Source organism: Dipodomys spectabilis, unplaced genomic scaffold, assembly GCF_019054845.1.
Source record: "Dipodomys spectabilis isolate Male_0828 unplaced genomic scaffold, ASM1905484v1 ptg000157l, whole genome shotgun sequence".
NCBI lineage: Eukaryota > Metazoa > Chordata > Mammalia > Rodentia > Heteromyidae > Dipodomys > Dipodomys spectabilis.
The window spans coordinates 4,904,806-4,922,190 of record NW_024870834.1 but is presented as its reverse complement, the minus strand read 5'-3'; the positions used below and the strand labels follow the sequence as shown (position 1 = coordinate 4,922,190).

Below are 17,385 nucleotides of genomic sequence, written 5' to 3'. Positions count from 1 at the left end.
GTCCAAAGCTAACAGAGGATTCATATTTAGAATGTATAAGACATTCTTCCAATTCACTCTGCAAAATAGTAGAAAATCCAGCAGAAAAAGAAGCAAAGGATGTAACTAGATAAATCACAAAGCAGGAAAAATTCAGTGCCTGTGTACATGGAAAAATAGTAAACACACCAATCATCAAGAGGATACAAATGAAAATTTCAATGCAATCCTACTTTACTAATTAATATAAATTAGCACATCGGATAATATCAGACATTAGCATATAAATGAGGAGCTGGGAATCTTGTCCTCTTCATGTGCCACTGGTAGGAATGTAACCTGGCAGACATCATCATGGCAGGTGGTGCGATTGAAAGTAAGCCCAGTAGACTGCATGACCCAGCAATTTCATTTCTTCTTTATGGTCTGTGAGGGACAGGCCTAACTAATAACTGACCAGTGGCACTTAACTTCATTTTTGAGGAATTGATTAGCACAATGTGTATTGCCAGGACTTAATGAAGCCTTGGTGTATAAAAAGTGGTTCACGTCTCCCCCCCCCCACATTTTTAATTAACATCAATTAGTTGTATTAAGAGGGTTTCATTTTGACATGAACATATATGCAGACGCTATACCTTGATCATCTCAAAGGGCTAGGTCTTGATGGTCTGTGGTGCTATCTAGAAATGGTGGGACCTTTAGGAGGTGGGGCTTTCTGGGAGGTTTTTAAGTGATTGGGAGAATGCCCTTAAAGAAGTCCTGGGACCTTACCTGCTCTTCTTATGCCCTCTGCTTTCTTGTGGCCATTAATGAAGAGTCTCCATCTGTCACAGTTTCCTCTGTCCTAACAGACTGTTTCCAAGGTTGAGAGCAATTAGGCCAGATGACCAAGGACAGAAATAGTGATCCCAAATAAAGATTTCTCCAGGTCGTTTCTTTCAGACATTTTGTCACAGCGACAGTAAGAGGATCTCTCGGATATATTATGTTGAACAAACAGGAAACAGAATGAATTCTTACCACAATGCCATTTACAATTTGCATTTATATACAAAAAGACACATCAACCAAAGACATTATGATCTTTAGAGACACATGGAGGCAATGTGACATATCTTACACATATGGGGACAGAGAACTAGGAGTGTGGAGAGGGATTGAGTGGGAAACCAAACTCATGAGGTCCCAAACGGGCTTCAGCCTCCCTCCCCCTGCCTCCTACTTGTGACCGACCCGCGTGTGCGCAACTCAGGTGGGCTTCCCCGGGAGCAGGGCCGCTCCCTCCCTCCCACCCACCCTGCCAGGCACCACTTCCCCATCCCTAGGCGCTTCTCGGACAACCAGCCCCAGCCAAGCACGTCCAGGCTTCACCTCGAAGGCTGACTTCATTTCTCGGCTAAAGGGGACGCTGCCTCTCCCCAAACGTCGGCCCCTCTGTCTGGGACCACATAACATCCCCACATCCCTGTCCCCCATTACCTGGCCTGTACACACCCCGTCCCGACTGCTAGGTTTATCAGGGCACGCACCCCTACCCCAGAGCTGGGGCTGGGCTGAGGGGGGCGTCTGCGTGCTCAGCCCTTGGGGGAAGAATGGAAAGTTATTCTCGCTGGTGAGGAAGACCCCCGACCCACCTCCCTTTCTCCCGCTTTCCTCTCATTGGCTCAGTCTCGTCGCGCCCAGCTCCCGCCCCCTCCTCCCACACCCTTCTTCTCCCACCAGACCTCCCCCACCCCTGACGGGTTGTGCGCAGGCGCCACGGGGCGCACGCGGCCGGGGCGGGGCGAGGGCAGGGAGGGGCGGGGCGACGGCAGATGGAGGCGGGCGCAGGGCGCGACGTTGCACGGCAGTTGCGTCCCGCCGCGCGCGCGGCGCCCGGGAGGGGGCGGGGCCGAGGCGGGCGCGGCGGCGGCTCTCCGCCCCTGGCCCCGCCCTCCCCCGCCCCCTCCGCCAGCCCCGCCCCCTCGGCGGGAGGCTCTCGAGCTCCCGCCGGCTGCAGCGGCACGCTCGGCTCCCGCGGCCGAGAGCGGGAGTGGAGTCCTGCTAGTGGGCGGCGCGGGGCTGCGCGCGTCCGGCATCCCGGGGCCGCTCCGGCCCGGGCGGCGACGGGGCCCGGCGGTCCATGCATCCGCCGCCGCCCGCCGCCGGCGTCGCGATGGATTTCGGTCAGAACAGCCTGTTCGGCTACATGGAGGACCTGCAGGAGCTCACCATCATCGAGAGGCCGGTCCGCCGGAGCCTCAAGGTGCGCCCCGAGACGAAGTCCCCTCGGGGCGCCGGGGCCGCCCCCCCCCCCCGCCGCCGTCCGCTCCGGCCGGCCCCTCGTCCTGCGGCCGGTCGCCGGGTCCCCGGAGCCGGCTCTTCCCGGCGCTCCCTCCTCGACGCGCCGCCGCTCTCCCTGTCGGAGCCCCGGCCTCCGGGAACCCGGCCCTGGCCCCTGACGCGCCGGGGCCCCCGGCCCACCCCCGGGAACGGCCGGGCCCTGTCCACGGGGCTGGCCCCCGCGTCCCCCCGGGCCGCCCGGCCCTCAGTGTGCCCCCGGCTCCGGCCCCTCGCCCCGTGGTGCCGCCCCACGTTCGGGTCCCGGGTCCACTCGCAGTCCTCTGAGGAGAGTCCGGTCCTTCGGTCCGGCGGGTCGAGGTCGGGTCCCGCGTCCCCGGGCAGCGCGGCCTCCCACCCAGCCCCGCCCCAGAGCGGTGCGGGACCCGCTCTTCAAAGCCGGCTCACCCCGACCCATCCCTGAGTCACCGCGTGTCCTTCCCTTCCAGCCCCTCGGGCCGGACGCCGGCCGGGACCCCGCTCTCCCCCGCTTCTGCTCCCCCACCTCGCAGTCCTCCTCCCGGGCTCCAGGGGCTCCGTGGCCTGCGAGCTTAGCGTAGGGACCACCTCTCCCCCTTCTTCCCGTCCCCTCACAGTTCCCTTAGCGTGCCTCACTCCCACCTGCCGCAGTGTCTCCAATCCTTGATTTCCTTCCAACCCCGGAGTTCATTCCCTTCCCAACCCCCCGCCAGATTGCAGTCTTTACCCCCCCCCCCCCCGCCCCCTTTTGGCATTTCCTGAGGTAGAAAATGCTGGAGAAAGCCTTGGGGTATTAGAGATAAGAAGTGCGTGTATATGCATGTACGTATATAATATATGCATGCATTATATATGCATTTGAAGTGGATTTTTAGCAGGCTTCTGAAGCCACGACGTGATTTTCAAGCTGCGTGAAGCTAGAAGAGTAAAAACAACTCTCCAGCCCCAGACAGCTCCCCCCCCCCCCCAAAGTAGATCGCCCAATTAGAGACCTCTGTGGTTGAGGTAGCTGGAATCATCAGACCCTTGATTAGTTTATTGCTGATACTTTTTTATTGCTCTGTACTGAACATGTGCTTAATTTGTATTTTATACTTGACAGACACCAGAAGAAATAGAAAGATTGACAGTTGATGAAGACCTCAGTGATATTGAAAGGGCTGTTTATCTGCTCAGGTATTTCCTAGTCTTTGTGAAATTGCTGTTCTTTCAGTCTTGTGGAATAAGTGAATGCTTTCCGGAATGTTGTTTTATTTATGCTCAGATATACTCATCTCTTGAACAGAGAGAGTACTTTTGAATGCATGGCACTTAATTATGAATTAGATTGAGTTCGAACTTAGGAATTTCAGAGCTGAAATCGATAAGATAACTAGTTTATAGAATATTGCTTGGAGGAGGAAGAAGAGCAGAACAACCAGAGGTTCGAACTGAACTCCTTTTCTTTCTTTTCTGGCTTTGTTTTTTTGCTTATATTACTATTAGCTTAGATAAGAGTTAAGAGTACCCACCAATTTTTAAGTTTGTTATAGAGTTTGAACATTACATGGTGTTTACAGAAAAGAAATCTACAAATACAGATTTTTCTGCTCAGTGTATCCTGATTATACTACTTTTCCTATATGAGCTTTATAGGTTTGCTTGCGAGTTTTTATAAATTTTTTAAAATTTAATTGAGCTTACTGTCATTTAGATTTCAAATCACTTCACAGGCCTTCTAGAATTGCTTATGGCAAATGATTATTGAAACTATTTATACTGTTGTCTGAATCATTTAAAATTGTGTTGTAGATTTAACTTCTTAAAAATGAATACAGTGACCATTAATAAATATATTGATAAAAATTCTAGCTGGGTATCTTTGGCTCATTCTTACAGTCCTAGCTACTCAGAAGGCTGAGATCTGAGGATCAAAGTTTCAAGACATCCTGGAAAGAAAAGTCGGTTAGACTCTTAGCTCCAAATAGCCGTTTAAAAACCAGAAGTGAAGCTGTGGCTCTAACATTGAGCCCCAAAGCTAAGGGAAACCACCCAGGCTCTGAGTTCAAGCCCCACCACTGACAAAAATAAAATTCTTCAGAAGTAGAAATTTTCCTAATGCCTTTTGTGCATATTTTCTTTGCCATTTTTCTTTCATTTGCACATTTTTTTCCTTTTTGACAAATTGCTCTTCACATTCATTTCTCAGAATCTGGCCTCAAAAGCTGATGTTACTTATGTCCTTGTCTCCTTTGCTTAGACCTAGTTAGGCAATTCCAGGTACTGGCTAGTTTTTTGTTTTATTTTTGCTTCTAGACTATGATTTCAGCCCCATGGTATTTACTGAGTAATTCTGTTAAAGAATTCCACTGCTAAGACTTCCATTTTCTTAACTGTTCTTTAACCTATTAGTGGCATCTTGAGTTTCAGCTCTTAGGTAGAAAGTATCAATATGCCTACCACCAGAGAGTGCCTTCAGCAGTTCCTATACAGTGCTTCTGCTTTATCTTGATATCCCCTCTGCCCACATTGGTCATTTATGGTAGATGATCATCTGTGCCCTATTTAAAAGAAAAAAATGATTCACTTGTCAATTAATAGTATATACTTTATGGTGTTTGCTTAGAGACTGACCTAACTTTTAACCAGTTTTATTGTGTGATATTTGAAAGTATTTTTCCTGCTAAAGGCATGTTTAAAATGGTGAACAATAGCTGTCAACATTTGCCTTTTCCATAGTTCATTTACTGGAAGGAAGTAGGTAGAGAGTTGATGAACATTTGGATAAGCTGAACAGGAAGCACTTAATGATTGGAAATAAGCCCTTAGCTATTCCTACTAAACCCTTTCCTTTAGTGTAAACATGGGTGTACAGCTGGAAACAGAGACTATTGTTCTACTTACTGGTGATATAGACACCTTGTTCTAGATATCATTGATAAGCCTTTTTTAGGAAAGTTTTTTGGTGTTCCAGTTTGCCTTTATTGTTGGTTAGAAAATGAAGCTGCCTTCTAAGTTTTCTTTATTTTTCAGACATAGAACATAAGTTTTACTTAGATCTGAAACTTACAAAGCTTTTATAGAGATAGATTGGGCCTTCCCTTTTTAGAGAAGAGAGTTTTGGAGGGATCAGATGTCTCCTTTGGTTTCTTGTGGCTCACCTACCTTTCAGGAGGCAGAGGAACACTAGTCTGGTTGTATATGGGGTCGCCAGCAGAGTTCTACTTTTGTATTTATAACATCTCACCACCTCCTGGGAGCATGTGGGGTTTTGCCTTTAGGCCTGCTGGGGGTTCAGGGGAGGGGGCTGGTTGTCTCTTAGATGTGTTCTAGTCTGCCTCTGTTAAAGCCTCCTGCTTTATCTGCTCTCTTGCTGTGAATTATTGTTTGAAATGCAGTTTATCCCTGCCTACTTCTAAAATCTTCCCAATGCTAGAGAACTTAATATTGGACTCTCATTTCTCTTATCTGTTGGTGATTTTCAGGTTTAGTTTTGAGTGCTTTATCTTTTTCTTGTATTGCATATTTAATATTCCTCTGCTTATGTGTATTAGGTTTGTTTCTGTAGCTTTATTATTTTGCATATTAAAACTGTCTTGGAGGGTTGGGAATGTGGCTTAGCGGTAGAATGCTTGCCTAGCATGAATGAAGTCCTGGGTTTGATTCCTCAGTACGACATTAACAGAAAAAGCTGGAAGTAGTGCTGTGGCTCAAGTGGTAGCCTTGAACAAAACAAACTCAGGGACAGTGCCCCAGGCCCTGAGTTCAAGCCCCAGGACTGCCCCCTCCCCTCAAAAACCAACCCCCAAACCCCCACCTCAGTTGGAATACTCTGATAAATTAGAATTTAGAGTTAAATGTGTACCAGTAGGAAATGCTTTATGTTACTGGAGGTTCTCATAGCACTTAAATTGGATTCATAATCTTAAAAAAGCATTATATACTGAGTACTGTCATCCAATGAAAAAGAAATTACTGTTTATTATCTTAGCCTAAAGCATGACAGGTCACTTATTAATGCAATTTTCACAGTAAGTTTAGAACATTATGGTACTTGAAAATTTACCACAGATGAATTTCTGGTTTTTGCATAAATATGATGCTGATATACCCATCTGTGGCATTTAGCACTGAAGCAAAACAACTTTGCTAATAGTCACAGCTTGTGTCTTAGTCAAAGTCATATCACAGCATCTTTTCTGTTCTCTCTCTTCTGTGTGATTTTGGCATATATTTTAGGAATGTACTCAAAATATGTGAGTAATTCTATTAGAGAAGAGTCCTAAGTATGTATACTGTTTGTTCACTAAGTAAATCTTTATTCATGTGTCTTACAGCCCTTCTTTAGCCTTCAGGACAACCTGGGACTCCCTTAGCTGTGCAGTGTGATGTCCCATTAGTTCCTCACTTTTTAAAATGGCTTTTTTGAAATGTCATTCACATTCTAGAGAGTTTACTACTCAAAGAACACAGGTTAGTGTTTTTTTTTTTTTTCTGGGTCCAGTTGTGGGGCTTGAACTCTGGGCCTGGGCGCTGTCCCTCAGCTCTTCAGCTCAAGGCTAGCGCTCTACCACTTGAGCCACAGCACCACTTCTGGCTTTTTTTTTCTGCTTATGTGGTGCTGAGGAATCGAACCCAGGGCCTCATGCATGCAAGGCAAGCGCTCTACCACTGAGCCACCTTCCCAGCCCAAGACTTAATGTTCCTTTTTTTTTTTTTTTTTTTTTGCTTATGTGGTGCTGGGGAATCGAACCCAGGGTCTCATGCATGCAAGGCAAGCGCTCTACCACTGAGCCACCCTCCCAGCACCAGGTTAGTGGTTTTAAGTGTATCTGATTATTACCATAATCAGTTTTAGGACATTCCCATCTGCCTAAAAAGAAATTCTATAATATTAGCAGTCACCAGAAGTCTCTCTTTCAAATCTTCCCAGTATCTGGGAACCACTCATGAGTTTTCTTTCGGTCTCCATGGAGCTTCTTTTCTGGCCATTCCTATAAATAGAATTATAATATGTGGCCTTTGTGACTGACTGCTTTTACTTAGCACAGTGTTTTCCAGACCATTCCATACTGTTGTATGCAGCAGTACTTTTTTTTATTGCAAAGTAGTATTCCATTACATGTGTATTCAGTCATTTCCCCCTTATCCTCAGGGGATATGTTTCAAGACACCCAATAGATGTGGAATCTGCAAATAGTACCGAGCCCTATAATCTAGTGCTTTGCCCATTTTTGCTAAGCACTCACCGTGCATTGTGGCTATAACATTTGCATTTTGAGGTGTGACACATAATAGCACAAATTATTTTTCCTTTCCTAGCATTTCACAATAGAAGATATTTTTTAACATATGTCTTAGCAACTTTAGTGTATGTTTTATTTTTCACTTAAAGGAGCACTTCACAGTGTCTCTGGTTTCTTTTATCTGAATTACTAGCATCACTTGTCTTGTGCTTTTGGCCGTTACTTCGTAACATAAGGAAGGACTGCAGTGCTTAGACACAAGCATGGGGAAGCATAGGGACACTGCAGGATGGTGTGGGATGATGAGAACTCACCACAATGGCGCACTGTTTAAAATTTAGGAATTATTTCTGGAATTTTCCATTTAATCTTTTCTGACCATTGCTGGCCATGGATAACCTCACAAAGCAAACCCTCAGGTGCAGTGGGTCTCCTGTGCTATGTTTTATCAGTGGATGGACATTTAGGCTGTTTCCCCTGGGACTGGCCCTATTTGAAGCAGTCATGCTGGTTTGTCCATGGTACCAGATTCATTGTGGTCATCCTTACCTTTGCCTTTCCTTGTGTGGAGTACCCTTTCATTCCACCTGCCCAGAATTTACCAGCCAGGATCTGTCCTGTGACCTACTCTAACTGTTGAGACCACATAGGTAGCAGGCGTCTCCCAGCTTTACAGCGTTTTTGTGACTGCGTCCATCCAGAAGTGATTAATCATTGTTTTATGTTCATAACTTTATGTGGATGTATGTATTTTCCTTAATAGATTATAAACTCCTGGAAGACAAGCTGTATTTTGTGTTGTTGTTTAGTTCTTTCTTGTTCTTTGATGTAATATAAAGACATACCTGTTCATGGAATGAATGCCTGTAAGAAGACAAAAATGCTGTTTTATATTATAGGTAGTAGAATCAGACAGACTTAGGCTTCATTATCTTTGTGATCATAGGAAAGTTATTTATGGTTTTTGAGCCCTGATTTTCTCATCTGTAAAGTAGAAAATATAATCCCTGTTATGTGGCACACAGTGGAACACAATTAATACTTATTCCCTTCTGGTTACCTAAGTGCTCAGTGTACATACCAGAGGGTTTTTTTTTTTTGGTTGTGGGGCTTGGACTCTGGGCCTAGGTGCTGTCCCTCAGCTCTTTAGCTCAAGGAAAGTGCTCTACCACTTGAGCCACAGCTCTACTTTCTGGTTTTCTGGTGATTAATTGGAGATAAGAGTTTCACAGGCTTTCCTTGCCCGGGCTGGCTTTGAACCTCGATTCTCAGATCTCAGCCTCCTGAGTAGCTAGGATTACAGGCATGAGCCACCAGTGCCTGGCTTACATATCAGATTTTTAAAGAGAACAATATTTCTTTCTAATAATAAAGTAACAGACAAGTAAAGTATATCAAGGGAAGTTTGTGATAGTTACCTAGAAATTTCCTTTGCTAACAATAATTATCCTAAACTAGAATCTTCACAAATTATAATGAAGCATTTTTAGCTGAATGATAATAACTCATCTTGCTTTACAAATTTATCTTTCCCTCCCTCCATTCTTTTCCTTTCTTCCTTCCCTCCTTCCTTCCCTGTCTTCCTTCCTTCCTCCCTCCCTCTCTCTCTTTCTCCCCCTCCCTCCCTCCTTCCCTCCTTCCCTCCCTCTCCTCTCCTCTCCTCCTTTCCCCTCCCCTCCTTCTCTTCTCTTCTCTTCTTTCTTGTGGAAGTGGGTTTGAACTCATGGCTTTGCTGTTGTTAGGCAGATGCTCTACACTTGTGCACCACCTATACCCTTTTTGTTTTAGTAATTTTTCAGATGGGGTCTGTCATTTTTGCCTAGGGCTAGCCTTGGATTGAATTTCTCCTGTCAGTGCTTCTTAAATAGCTGGGATCACAGGTGTCTACTGTTATACCTGGCTTATTGGTTGAGATGGTAACATTTTTGCCCAGGTTGGTCTTAAACTGAAATCTTTACCATCTCCACCTCCCAAGTAGGAAGGATATATGCCACCGTGCCTAGACTCAAATTTATATTGTCTTGCAAATGATCTCCTGTCTTAAGCAATATTTGTATTTATATTAAGCGTGTGATGTGTTGATTTGCTAGCAAACCTAGCCCATCTGTTTCTTTTAAAGTCAGTTGTGAGTTTTAAATTACTTGTTTGAAACTACTTTTTACTTTGTGCTGAGAGTTATAAAACATTCTGTGATTGCCTTCTGGGGATGGTAAAATCAAGTACATTTTTGTTGTTGCTGTTGTGGGGCTTGAACTCAGGACTTATGGGCTTTTGTGCTCAAGGCTAGCACCTAGCACTCTACCACTTTGAGCCACAGCTCCATTTCTGGTTTTCTGGTGGATACTTGGAGATAAGAGTCTCATGGACTTTACTGCCTGGGCTGGCCTTTGAACTGCAGTCATCAGATTTCAGCCTTCTGAATAGGATTATAGGCATAAGCCATCATTCCCCACATGGTTTAAAATACCTTTTAGTTCGGGAACCCCCAAACCTTTTTTTTTTTTTTAAAGAAGTGCTCCCCCTAATGACCCTAACAGTGAGATTTCTGCTCACCCAGAGCTATGCAAGCTAGGGTTAGTACTAAACATCTCAGGTCTGAGAGCTCTGCCATCTCTTTTGTGGTAAGACCCAAGAGGGCAGCAGTGAGGGAACACCAGTACTTGACTTTCTACTGTCTAACTTTTGTTTCTTTTGGCTTTAAAAATCTCTCAGCTGGGCGCCAGTGGGTCATGCCTGTAATCCTAGCTACTTACGCTGAGATCTGAGGATCATGGTTTGAAGCCAGCCTAGGCAGAAAAGTCTCTGAAACTCTTATCTTTCATAAACTACTCAGAAATAGCTGGAAGTGGCTCTGTACCTTGAGTGATAGAGCACTAGCCTTGAGTGCAAAGAGGCTAAGGGACAGTGCCCAGGCCCCAAGTTCAAGCAAAAAAATAAAATGAAAATAAAAAAAACCAAACCAGGAAAACTCTCGCAATATCAAAAGTAAAAATTTGTGTGGAAAACTTTGTTTGCTTATGTTAAGATCCTTTACTCTGTCACATTTTTGATGCTACTATTTTAATACTGTTTTAGTGAAGTGTGTGTGTGTGTGTGTGAAGAAAACGAAAGAGATTACACAGAGGCAGAGAATAACAGAGAGAGAGAGAAAGAGAGAGATTGATCAATCTTGAAAGGCCCACATTGCCTGTCCAGTTTTCTTTACTGATATTGTAGGAAGTCTTTAAATCCCTCATAAATTAAGATAGGGGAATCAGAAAAATGGTGTAAATGTTAACATAATATTGCTAATATTTTGATGGAGAGAGCCATGAGAGATCAGGCTTGTCTGGAGCTGAGTGAAAATTCACAGATGAAACTTTGTGAAGCAGGGGAGATACAGCTGTGGGGATTTTATGATTTTCTGCTAGTCTTTTACAAGTTCAGTTGTTCTTCTCTAGTGCTATGGAAATACTCTTTGACAATTTGTTTTCAATGAGCTTTTCTAAAAGTTTCGACTTAGTTTGCACAGAACTCTTTTTTTATTCATATATTATTTATGTAATATTTAATAGTTAAGTAATTGTAAGATCAAAGGAATTTGAGATGAACTAGTTCAAGAATGGAACATCTTAGTCTTGGTTTGGTAACTGGCCTAGTGAGAATGGACAAATGAGGCCTTCTCCAGAGCAGCCAGCAGGTGAGCCATTGGCAAGGGTGTGGAGAGTGCAACCTCGCACCTTCACAGCTGAGAAGGACGGGCCTTCACTGCATGTCCTGCGATCTTTTTTTCTTCCCTGTATTCCTTCCTTATGCCCCCACTGAATCTGGTCTCATGATCTAATATGTCCTTTATTCCCCTTTACATTCTTAGAAGAGAATTTTATTTTTTTCAAACAAGCTTTGAATATACACAGGAATGTGCACATGTGATCCTACCCCTGTGACCAGCAGCTAGATTCAGAAATGGAATATTAATAGATTAACCCAGTGGCCTTCCCTAGTGCTCTCCCAGCCCTCCAAGTTTGTATGATTCTGAATGTTATATAGAGGGAGGCCCAGTATTTTCTTTCTTGTGCTTGACTTCTTTTGTTTAAAATGAAAAAAAGGATACTTATCCATAATACTGCATGAAGCAAAAGATTGTTCATTTTCATTGCTGCATGAGATTCCATTAAATATATCGAAATTTATTCTGTTGTTGATGGAATTTAGCTTCTAGTTAGGGGATTTTTAAAAAAAAAATAAAGAATGTTACTGCAAACACTAACATATAGTTTCTTAGTATATGTATACATTTCTTTTAGTTATCCTCCTAGAAGTACAGCAATTAGTTATGGCATATTCATGTGTCTAGTTAAAAGATGCTAATAAACGATTTCTAAAGTACTTTTTACCTATTTCTACTTTCACTAGCGATGCATATACATGTCCTCAGCTGATAACCTTTTAGGAAATGAAAGAAATAAGTTTCTAGTATGTAATTCTAACGTATCACTTCTGAACTGCCTGGTTAGAAGTCTTTGGAAGTTTCTTTGTGCATGATTTTCTTATAGCAGCTAACCTATTTTTTTTCGTACAAGAAAGGGAGTTAATATACATCTTTATAATTACTTTCATACTACTAGGCACCTGTTTAAAAGGCTTGGTGTCTTTTAGGACATGAGACATTTTGTGTGCTTTTCTTTGAGAATGAGAAATACAGTGGATAGAGGTTGTAGTCCTTTACTTGTTTCTGGGAGTACCAGTCCAGTCCTTCCTTGTACTTCAGTGATTACAAGGAGTCCTATTTTTGCCAAGTGCCTGGTGTCATCCCATGTGAAGATGATGTCCAGATGACTTGACTTTCTCCATAGAAGTTACAGGCACCCCTCATTTTCATTTTTTTTGGACAGAGGAACCACTGTGACAAGTATTAAGAGAAGCATATAAATGGATTTCAGCTGTATGAATTCAGTTATTAGGTACTTGGCAAATCCTGAATTCCCTATTTTGGAAAAGTTCTAGATCCCTACCTATTAAGGATTTGGAGGTTATTTCCTATTATCTTTTCCTTGTCTTTTGTGCTGAGAACAACTGCGGGAGGCATTTGTTTCTTTTTTCAACTTACTAGAGCTTCAAAAGTCTCTCTGTGAATCAGTAGAAAGTAGGACGATCTCATGAGATCTGTAGGAAAATGGACAAATAAAAGGTAGACTATTTTCAACAATGTAAGAGTGACCCATATATGCTATCAAATCCTGGAGCTTAATAATATGCTGTACTTGTAAGAGAGCTAGGTAGCTTTTAAGTAAATCTTTTATTATTTGTTCAACATACTTGTAAATTCCTACAATGAGATAATATAATATAAAAATGAATAATCATGTAGTTGAATGAAGTATATAGCAACAATATAAAAATAATACATGTATGTATACTATAAATATATGTAGATGTATTTTCATTAACAATTCATTTATACCAACATCCTTAGGCTGAGATATAGAAAGATTTAAGGTTTTTTTTTTTGGGTCCGGTTGTGGGGCATGAACTCTGGGCCTCAGCTCTTCAGCTCAAGGCTAGTGTTCTACCACTTGAGCCACAGCGCCACTTCTGGCTTTTTTCTTTTTGCTTATGTGGTGCTGAAGAATCAAACCCAGGGCCTCATGCATGCAAGGCAAGCACTCTACCGCTGAGCCCCGAAAGATTTAAGTTTTATCCTAATCTTATTAGTTCTCAGTAGAATGTTGGAATGATATTGCTAGGTTTACAGCCTTAAGTTGAATTGTGACTTCTTAGTATTGACATAGAATTAGTGTTAATTCTACTAAGCAATTATAATCATAGCAGTCTAAGAATTGGAGGGAAACTAAACCATTGAGTAAAGTTCAATGATCTTTTTATAAATCATCTTTGATCATTTAAGTCACCTTTCTTGGATCATACTAGCCATTGATGTAGGAGGCCCAAAGAAGACTCAGGCTTAGTTCTTCATAGTCCCCTGCTCTACCTGCATATGACCTTGGCATATGTTAATCACTTTAGAAATAATTGTAAAATCTGTTGTACACTAGTGAATAATATACTTTATAATATGCTTTCCCTCTAGTCAGAGGGGAATTGTATGTATGTCCAGTAAAGTATAATGGTTACTATCTGTAAAAATCATCTGTTTGTAATTCAGAACTTATTTTACTTTGGATATAGAGCAAGTTTTTTGCAGGTGTAAAGTTTTTCTGTCCATATGGATTTTTTTTAGATTGTTAAATCCAACCTGTTCTCTAATTTCTGAAAATATTTTATTGATAGGTGGTTGAAATAAAATAAGTGCACCATTGGTGAGCATTTACAAATGGATATTCCCATATGATCAGCATTCTAGTCAAAATATAAAACATTTATATCAACCCCCTCCCAAGCCACTAGTATCCTTCTGCAGTTAATACCCTGACCCAACACTAGGCAACCACTGATTTGTTTTATGTCAGTGTTGATTAACTTTGCCTGTCCTAGATTGAAGACATATTTTCATACCTTTTAGAAATGTGCTTTAGAATCAAATGTAGTGAGTCATATGGCAAGATATATATTTTATTTCTAAAAAGCTATGCATATTTAAACATTGCAGTTTGGTTGTTTACATATATATCTGTCTGGAAAACTATTATAATCAAATAATGAAAAATTCATTACCCCTTAAAAGGGACACATCCCTTTGTCATCCTTCTTGTCCTTTTCTGATCCTCCCTCTTGCTGATTGGCTTTCTACTACTATAGATAGCTTTCAGTTTCTCAAGTTGTATAGAAATAAATAACACAGTATTACTCTTTTATCTTGCTTCTTTCAACGTAATTATTTTGAATTACATGAAGTTTTCATGCATCAATAGTCTTTTTATTATTGATAATTGCTTAATTTTTTGGATATAACACATTTTGTTTATTCACTGGTTGGTTGGTGGACATTCGGGTAGTTTGGGGCCATACACATTCATTTACAAATCTGTGGATTTGCGCTTTCCTCCTTTACTGTTAAACATCTAGGAGTAGGAGGCTGATTACAAGTATGCTAACAGTTACCAATTGGCAAATCCATTTCATGAGTGATTGTACTAGAAGCATAGGAAAGTGATTCCATGTGCTCAGTAAGATGTGTTCTTTTCAGTCTTCTAAGGTGCTTCAGTAAGGGTAGTGTGAGATTTCTACTGACCAGGGCTGACATTATGTGTGCTCACCTGTGTGTATGAGGCAGCCATTGTCTGGTTTGGTGATGTGCCTGTTCTCATCATGGGCCTGTTGTTGGATATGCTTTGCATGTGTTTTCTTTCAGTTGATGCCTAGTCCTTTCACTCACCTAGTGTTTCTCTCTGTCTCTGTCTCTCTGTCTCTCTCTCTCTCTGTGTAGTTATTTTTGAGTAGTTAAAGAGTTACAATTTCCTAAGTCAGTTTATGAGTGCAATGCTTCTTGGGCATTTTTGCCCCTTCCTTGGCTTTCCCCCATCTTTTCCATCTCCTCCCTACCCAAAAGTTACATAGTTCATTTTTAACGTAGTGTATATTAACTACAGTTACTGCATATTCTCACCCTTCCTCCCTTTTATTCCTTGTTCACTATCTGCTTGTGATCGACTAGTTTGAAAAGACTTGAGATAAGATTAGCAGTCCAACATAAGCAATCTCAAAACATACTCACACCCTCTGCTACTTTCTTGAACAATGTGTGTCTTAATTTCTCTTCCATCTTGGAACAATTAGTTAAGATGAAAACCTTACATTTCAAAAATTCTACCTTATCCTCTTTCCTTTTCTTGCTGATATTGTCTTAAAATAATCAACAAGAGCTTAGCAACCTGCCCAAAGCAGGAACTTTTAAGAAACCCACTGACAGAAAAGACAGCTTTTCTCACAAGAGTTAAAAAAGAGGGCCTTAGTTCAAGGCCCAGAACCAAAAATAAATCTTTTCTGGGACATTGGTTACAAAGATCTTTTCATATATTCCTTTAAAAAATTTGAGATTTTCCAGGCTCTAGTGGCTCACGCCTGTCATCCTAGCTACTCAGGAGGCTGAGATCTTAGGAGGCGAGTTCAAAGCCAGCCCAGGCAGGAAAGCCCGTGAGAGTGCTACAGAAGTGGCACTGTGGCTCAAGTGGCAGAGCACTAGCCTTGGGCTGAAGAGCCCAGGGACAGCGCCCAGGCCCAGAGTCAGTCAGGGACAGCTTCTAGACCCAGAGTCAAGCCCCACGACTGAGAAAAACATTTGAGATTTTATATCTGCCACCCATTTCCTGTTAAATTTTGTCTATACTATAAAAGGATTGAGGTTAATTTTCCCCCCACATACCTTTAATGAGGTCAGTTTGCTATTGTAAAAATCAAGAAGTTTGGTTTTTCTCTTTGTGATAACATTCAAACACATACAGTCTTCAGGTGACATTTTTCATATTCTCTCACTGGTGTGTCATGTGATGGACTGTTCTGACAGAATTTAAAATTTCATGTTGCTTCAGCTGAGTATCTTCAAAGGTGAGATTATGGAAAGGAAAAGAGGTTGGCAGTTTCTTGTTTTGTCCAGTAGGTGGTGCTAATAGAGATCCCCGTGGGACAGAAACTGCCTGGATAGATGAAGTTTCAGAGCCTTTAAAAAATTCTATGCCTCCATCAGAAAGAATGACATTGCCTCATTTGTTAGGAAATGGAAAGACTTGGAAAAATTATATTAAGTGAAGTAAGCCAGGCCCAAAGAAACATAGGTCCCATGGTTTCCCTTATTTGCAATAACTAGTATATGTCCGAGACAAGCAGAAAAGGTCAAATACGTTGATGTTAGGTGAAATGAACCCCAAGATAAGGATTCAGATGTTTTTCTTTCTTGTGATTGTTTCTAACATATTTGTAAGATTATTTCTTTGTTGTTTTGTATGTCCCTCCCCCATGGTATAACCCCTGCTTTCACTGTATTTGATATTGGTATAATTTGTGGAGGGGAAGGGAAAAAAAACAAATAGTTTAAATAAGAATACAGGTGGACCTATTGCAACAATGAGATGTACAAGTTCTTACGTCGAAAAACAAACTTTACAACTTTGGCTGGTAGTGGGGGTTGAGAGGGGAGCGGGGGTGGGAGATGGGAAGGGATGGGAAGGGGAAACAAAAGAGGAGGCAACAATGCTTGGTAAGAAATGTGCTCATTACCTTGCCCATGCAATTGTAACCCTTTTGTATGGTATTTTCACAATTAAAAAAAAAAAGGGTCTGTAGTTGTGGAGATGGAAGGGAAGGGATGGTAGGGGAAAAACAAAGGAGGAGACAACAATGCTTGATAAGAAATGTACTCATTACCTTGCTCATGTAACTGTAACCCCTCTGTACAGTATTTTCACAATAAAAAACTTATTTAAAAAATAGGGTCATGTGTGAAGTAGATATTTGTAACTCGGAAAGTAGCCATCTTTCATTAAGGACTGGTTACACTAATAGTATGATAAAACAAAAATGTATTTTATCTTACTGAACTGAGAACATTGGAGTTGGGTTATATTTGAGAGTTTTACATGCTTTGTTTTAAAAATATTTGGATAGAATTAGTTCTATGGCTAGAATAAAATGTTTATATATTTAAGTATGAAAAATGAGACTGAGACGCTTGATGGAGTTAAATTTCAAAGACGTTCTCGGTAGTAAGTTACAAACTGAATTTGTTTGGTAATAAGGTGGTAAGTTCTCTTGGTAATAGTTTTGAATGATATTTGCTTGGAAGTACAACCATGAACTATATTTGTTAGAAAGTAGACTGTGTGTGTGTGTGTGTGTATGTGTGTGTGGTGTGTGTGTGCATGTATGCTGCTACTAAAGCTTGAACTTAAAGCCTCATGCTCTCCTGAGGAATTTTTGGAGAGCTGGTCCTCTACCACTTGAGCCA

The 17,385-nt window shown here is 41.9% G+C and overlaps 1 protein-coding gene across 1 annotated transcript in view; it reads left to right on the top strand.

Moving 5' to 3' along the window:
* The first annotated feature begins 2,104 nt into the window (after nt 1-2,104).
* The window catches only part of Ppp4r4 (protein phosphatase 4 regulatory subunit 4), a 75,667-nt gene continuing 60,386 nt past the window's right edge, over nt 2,105-17,385 (top strand). Inside the window, exons 1-2 of the mRNA XM_042692638.1 lie at nt 2,105-2,227; nt 3,383-3,456. Of these exons, the coding sequence (XP_042548572.1) occupies nt 2,105-2,227; nt 3,383-3,456 (197 nt within the window). The remainder of the gene's footprint in view (nt 2,228-3,382; nt 3,457-17,385) is intronic.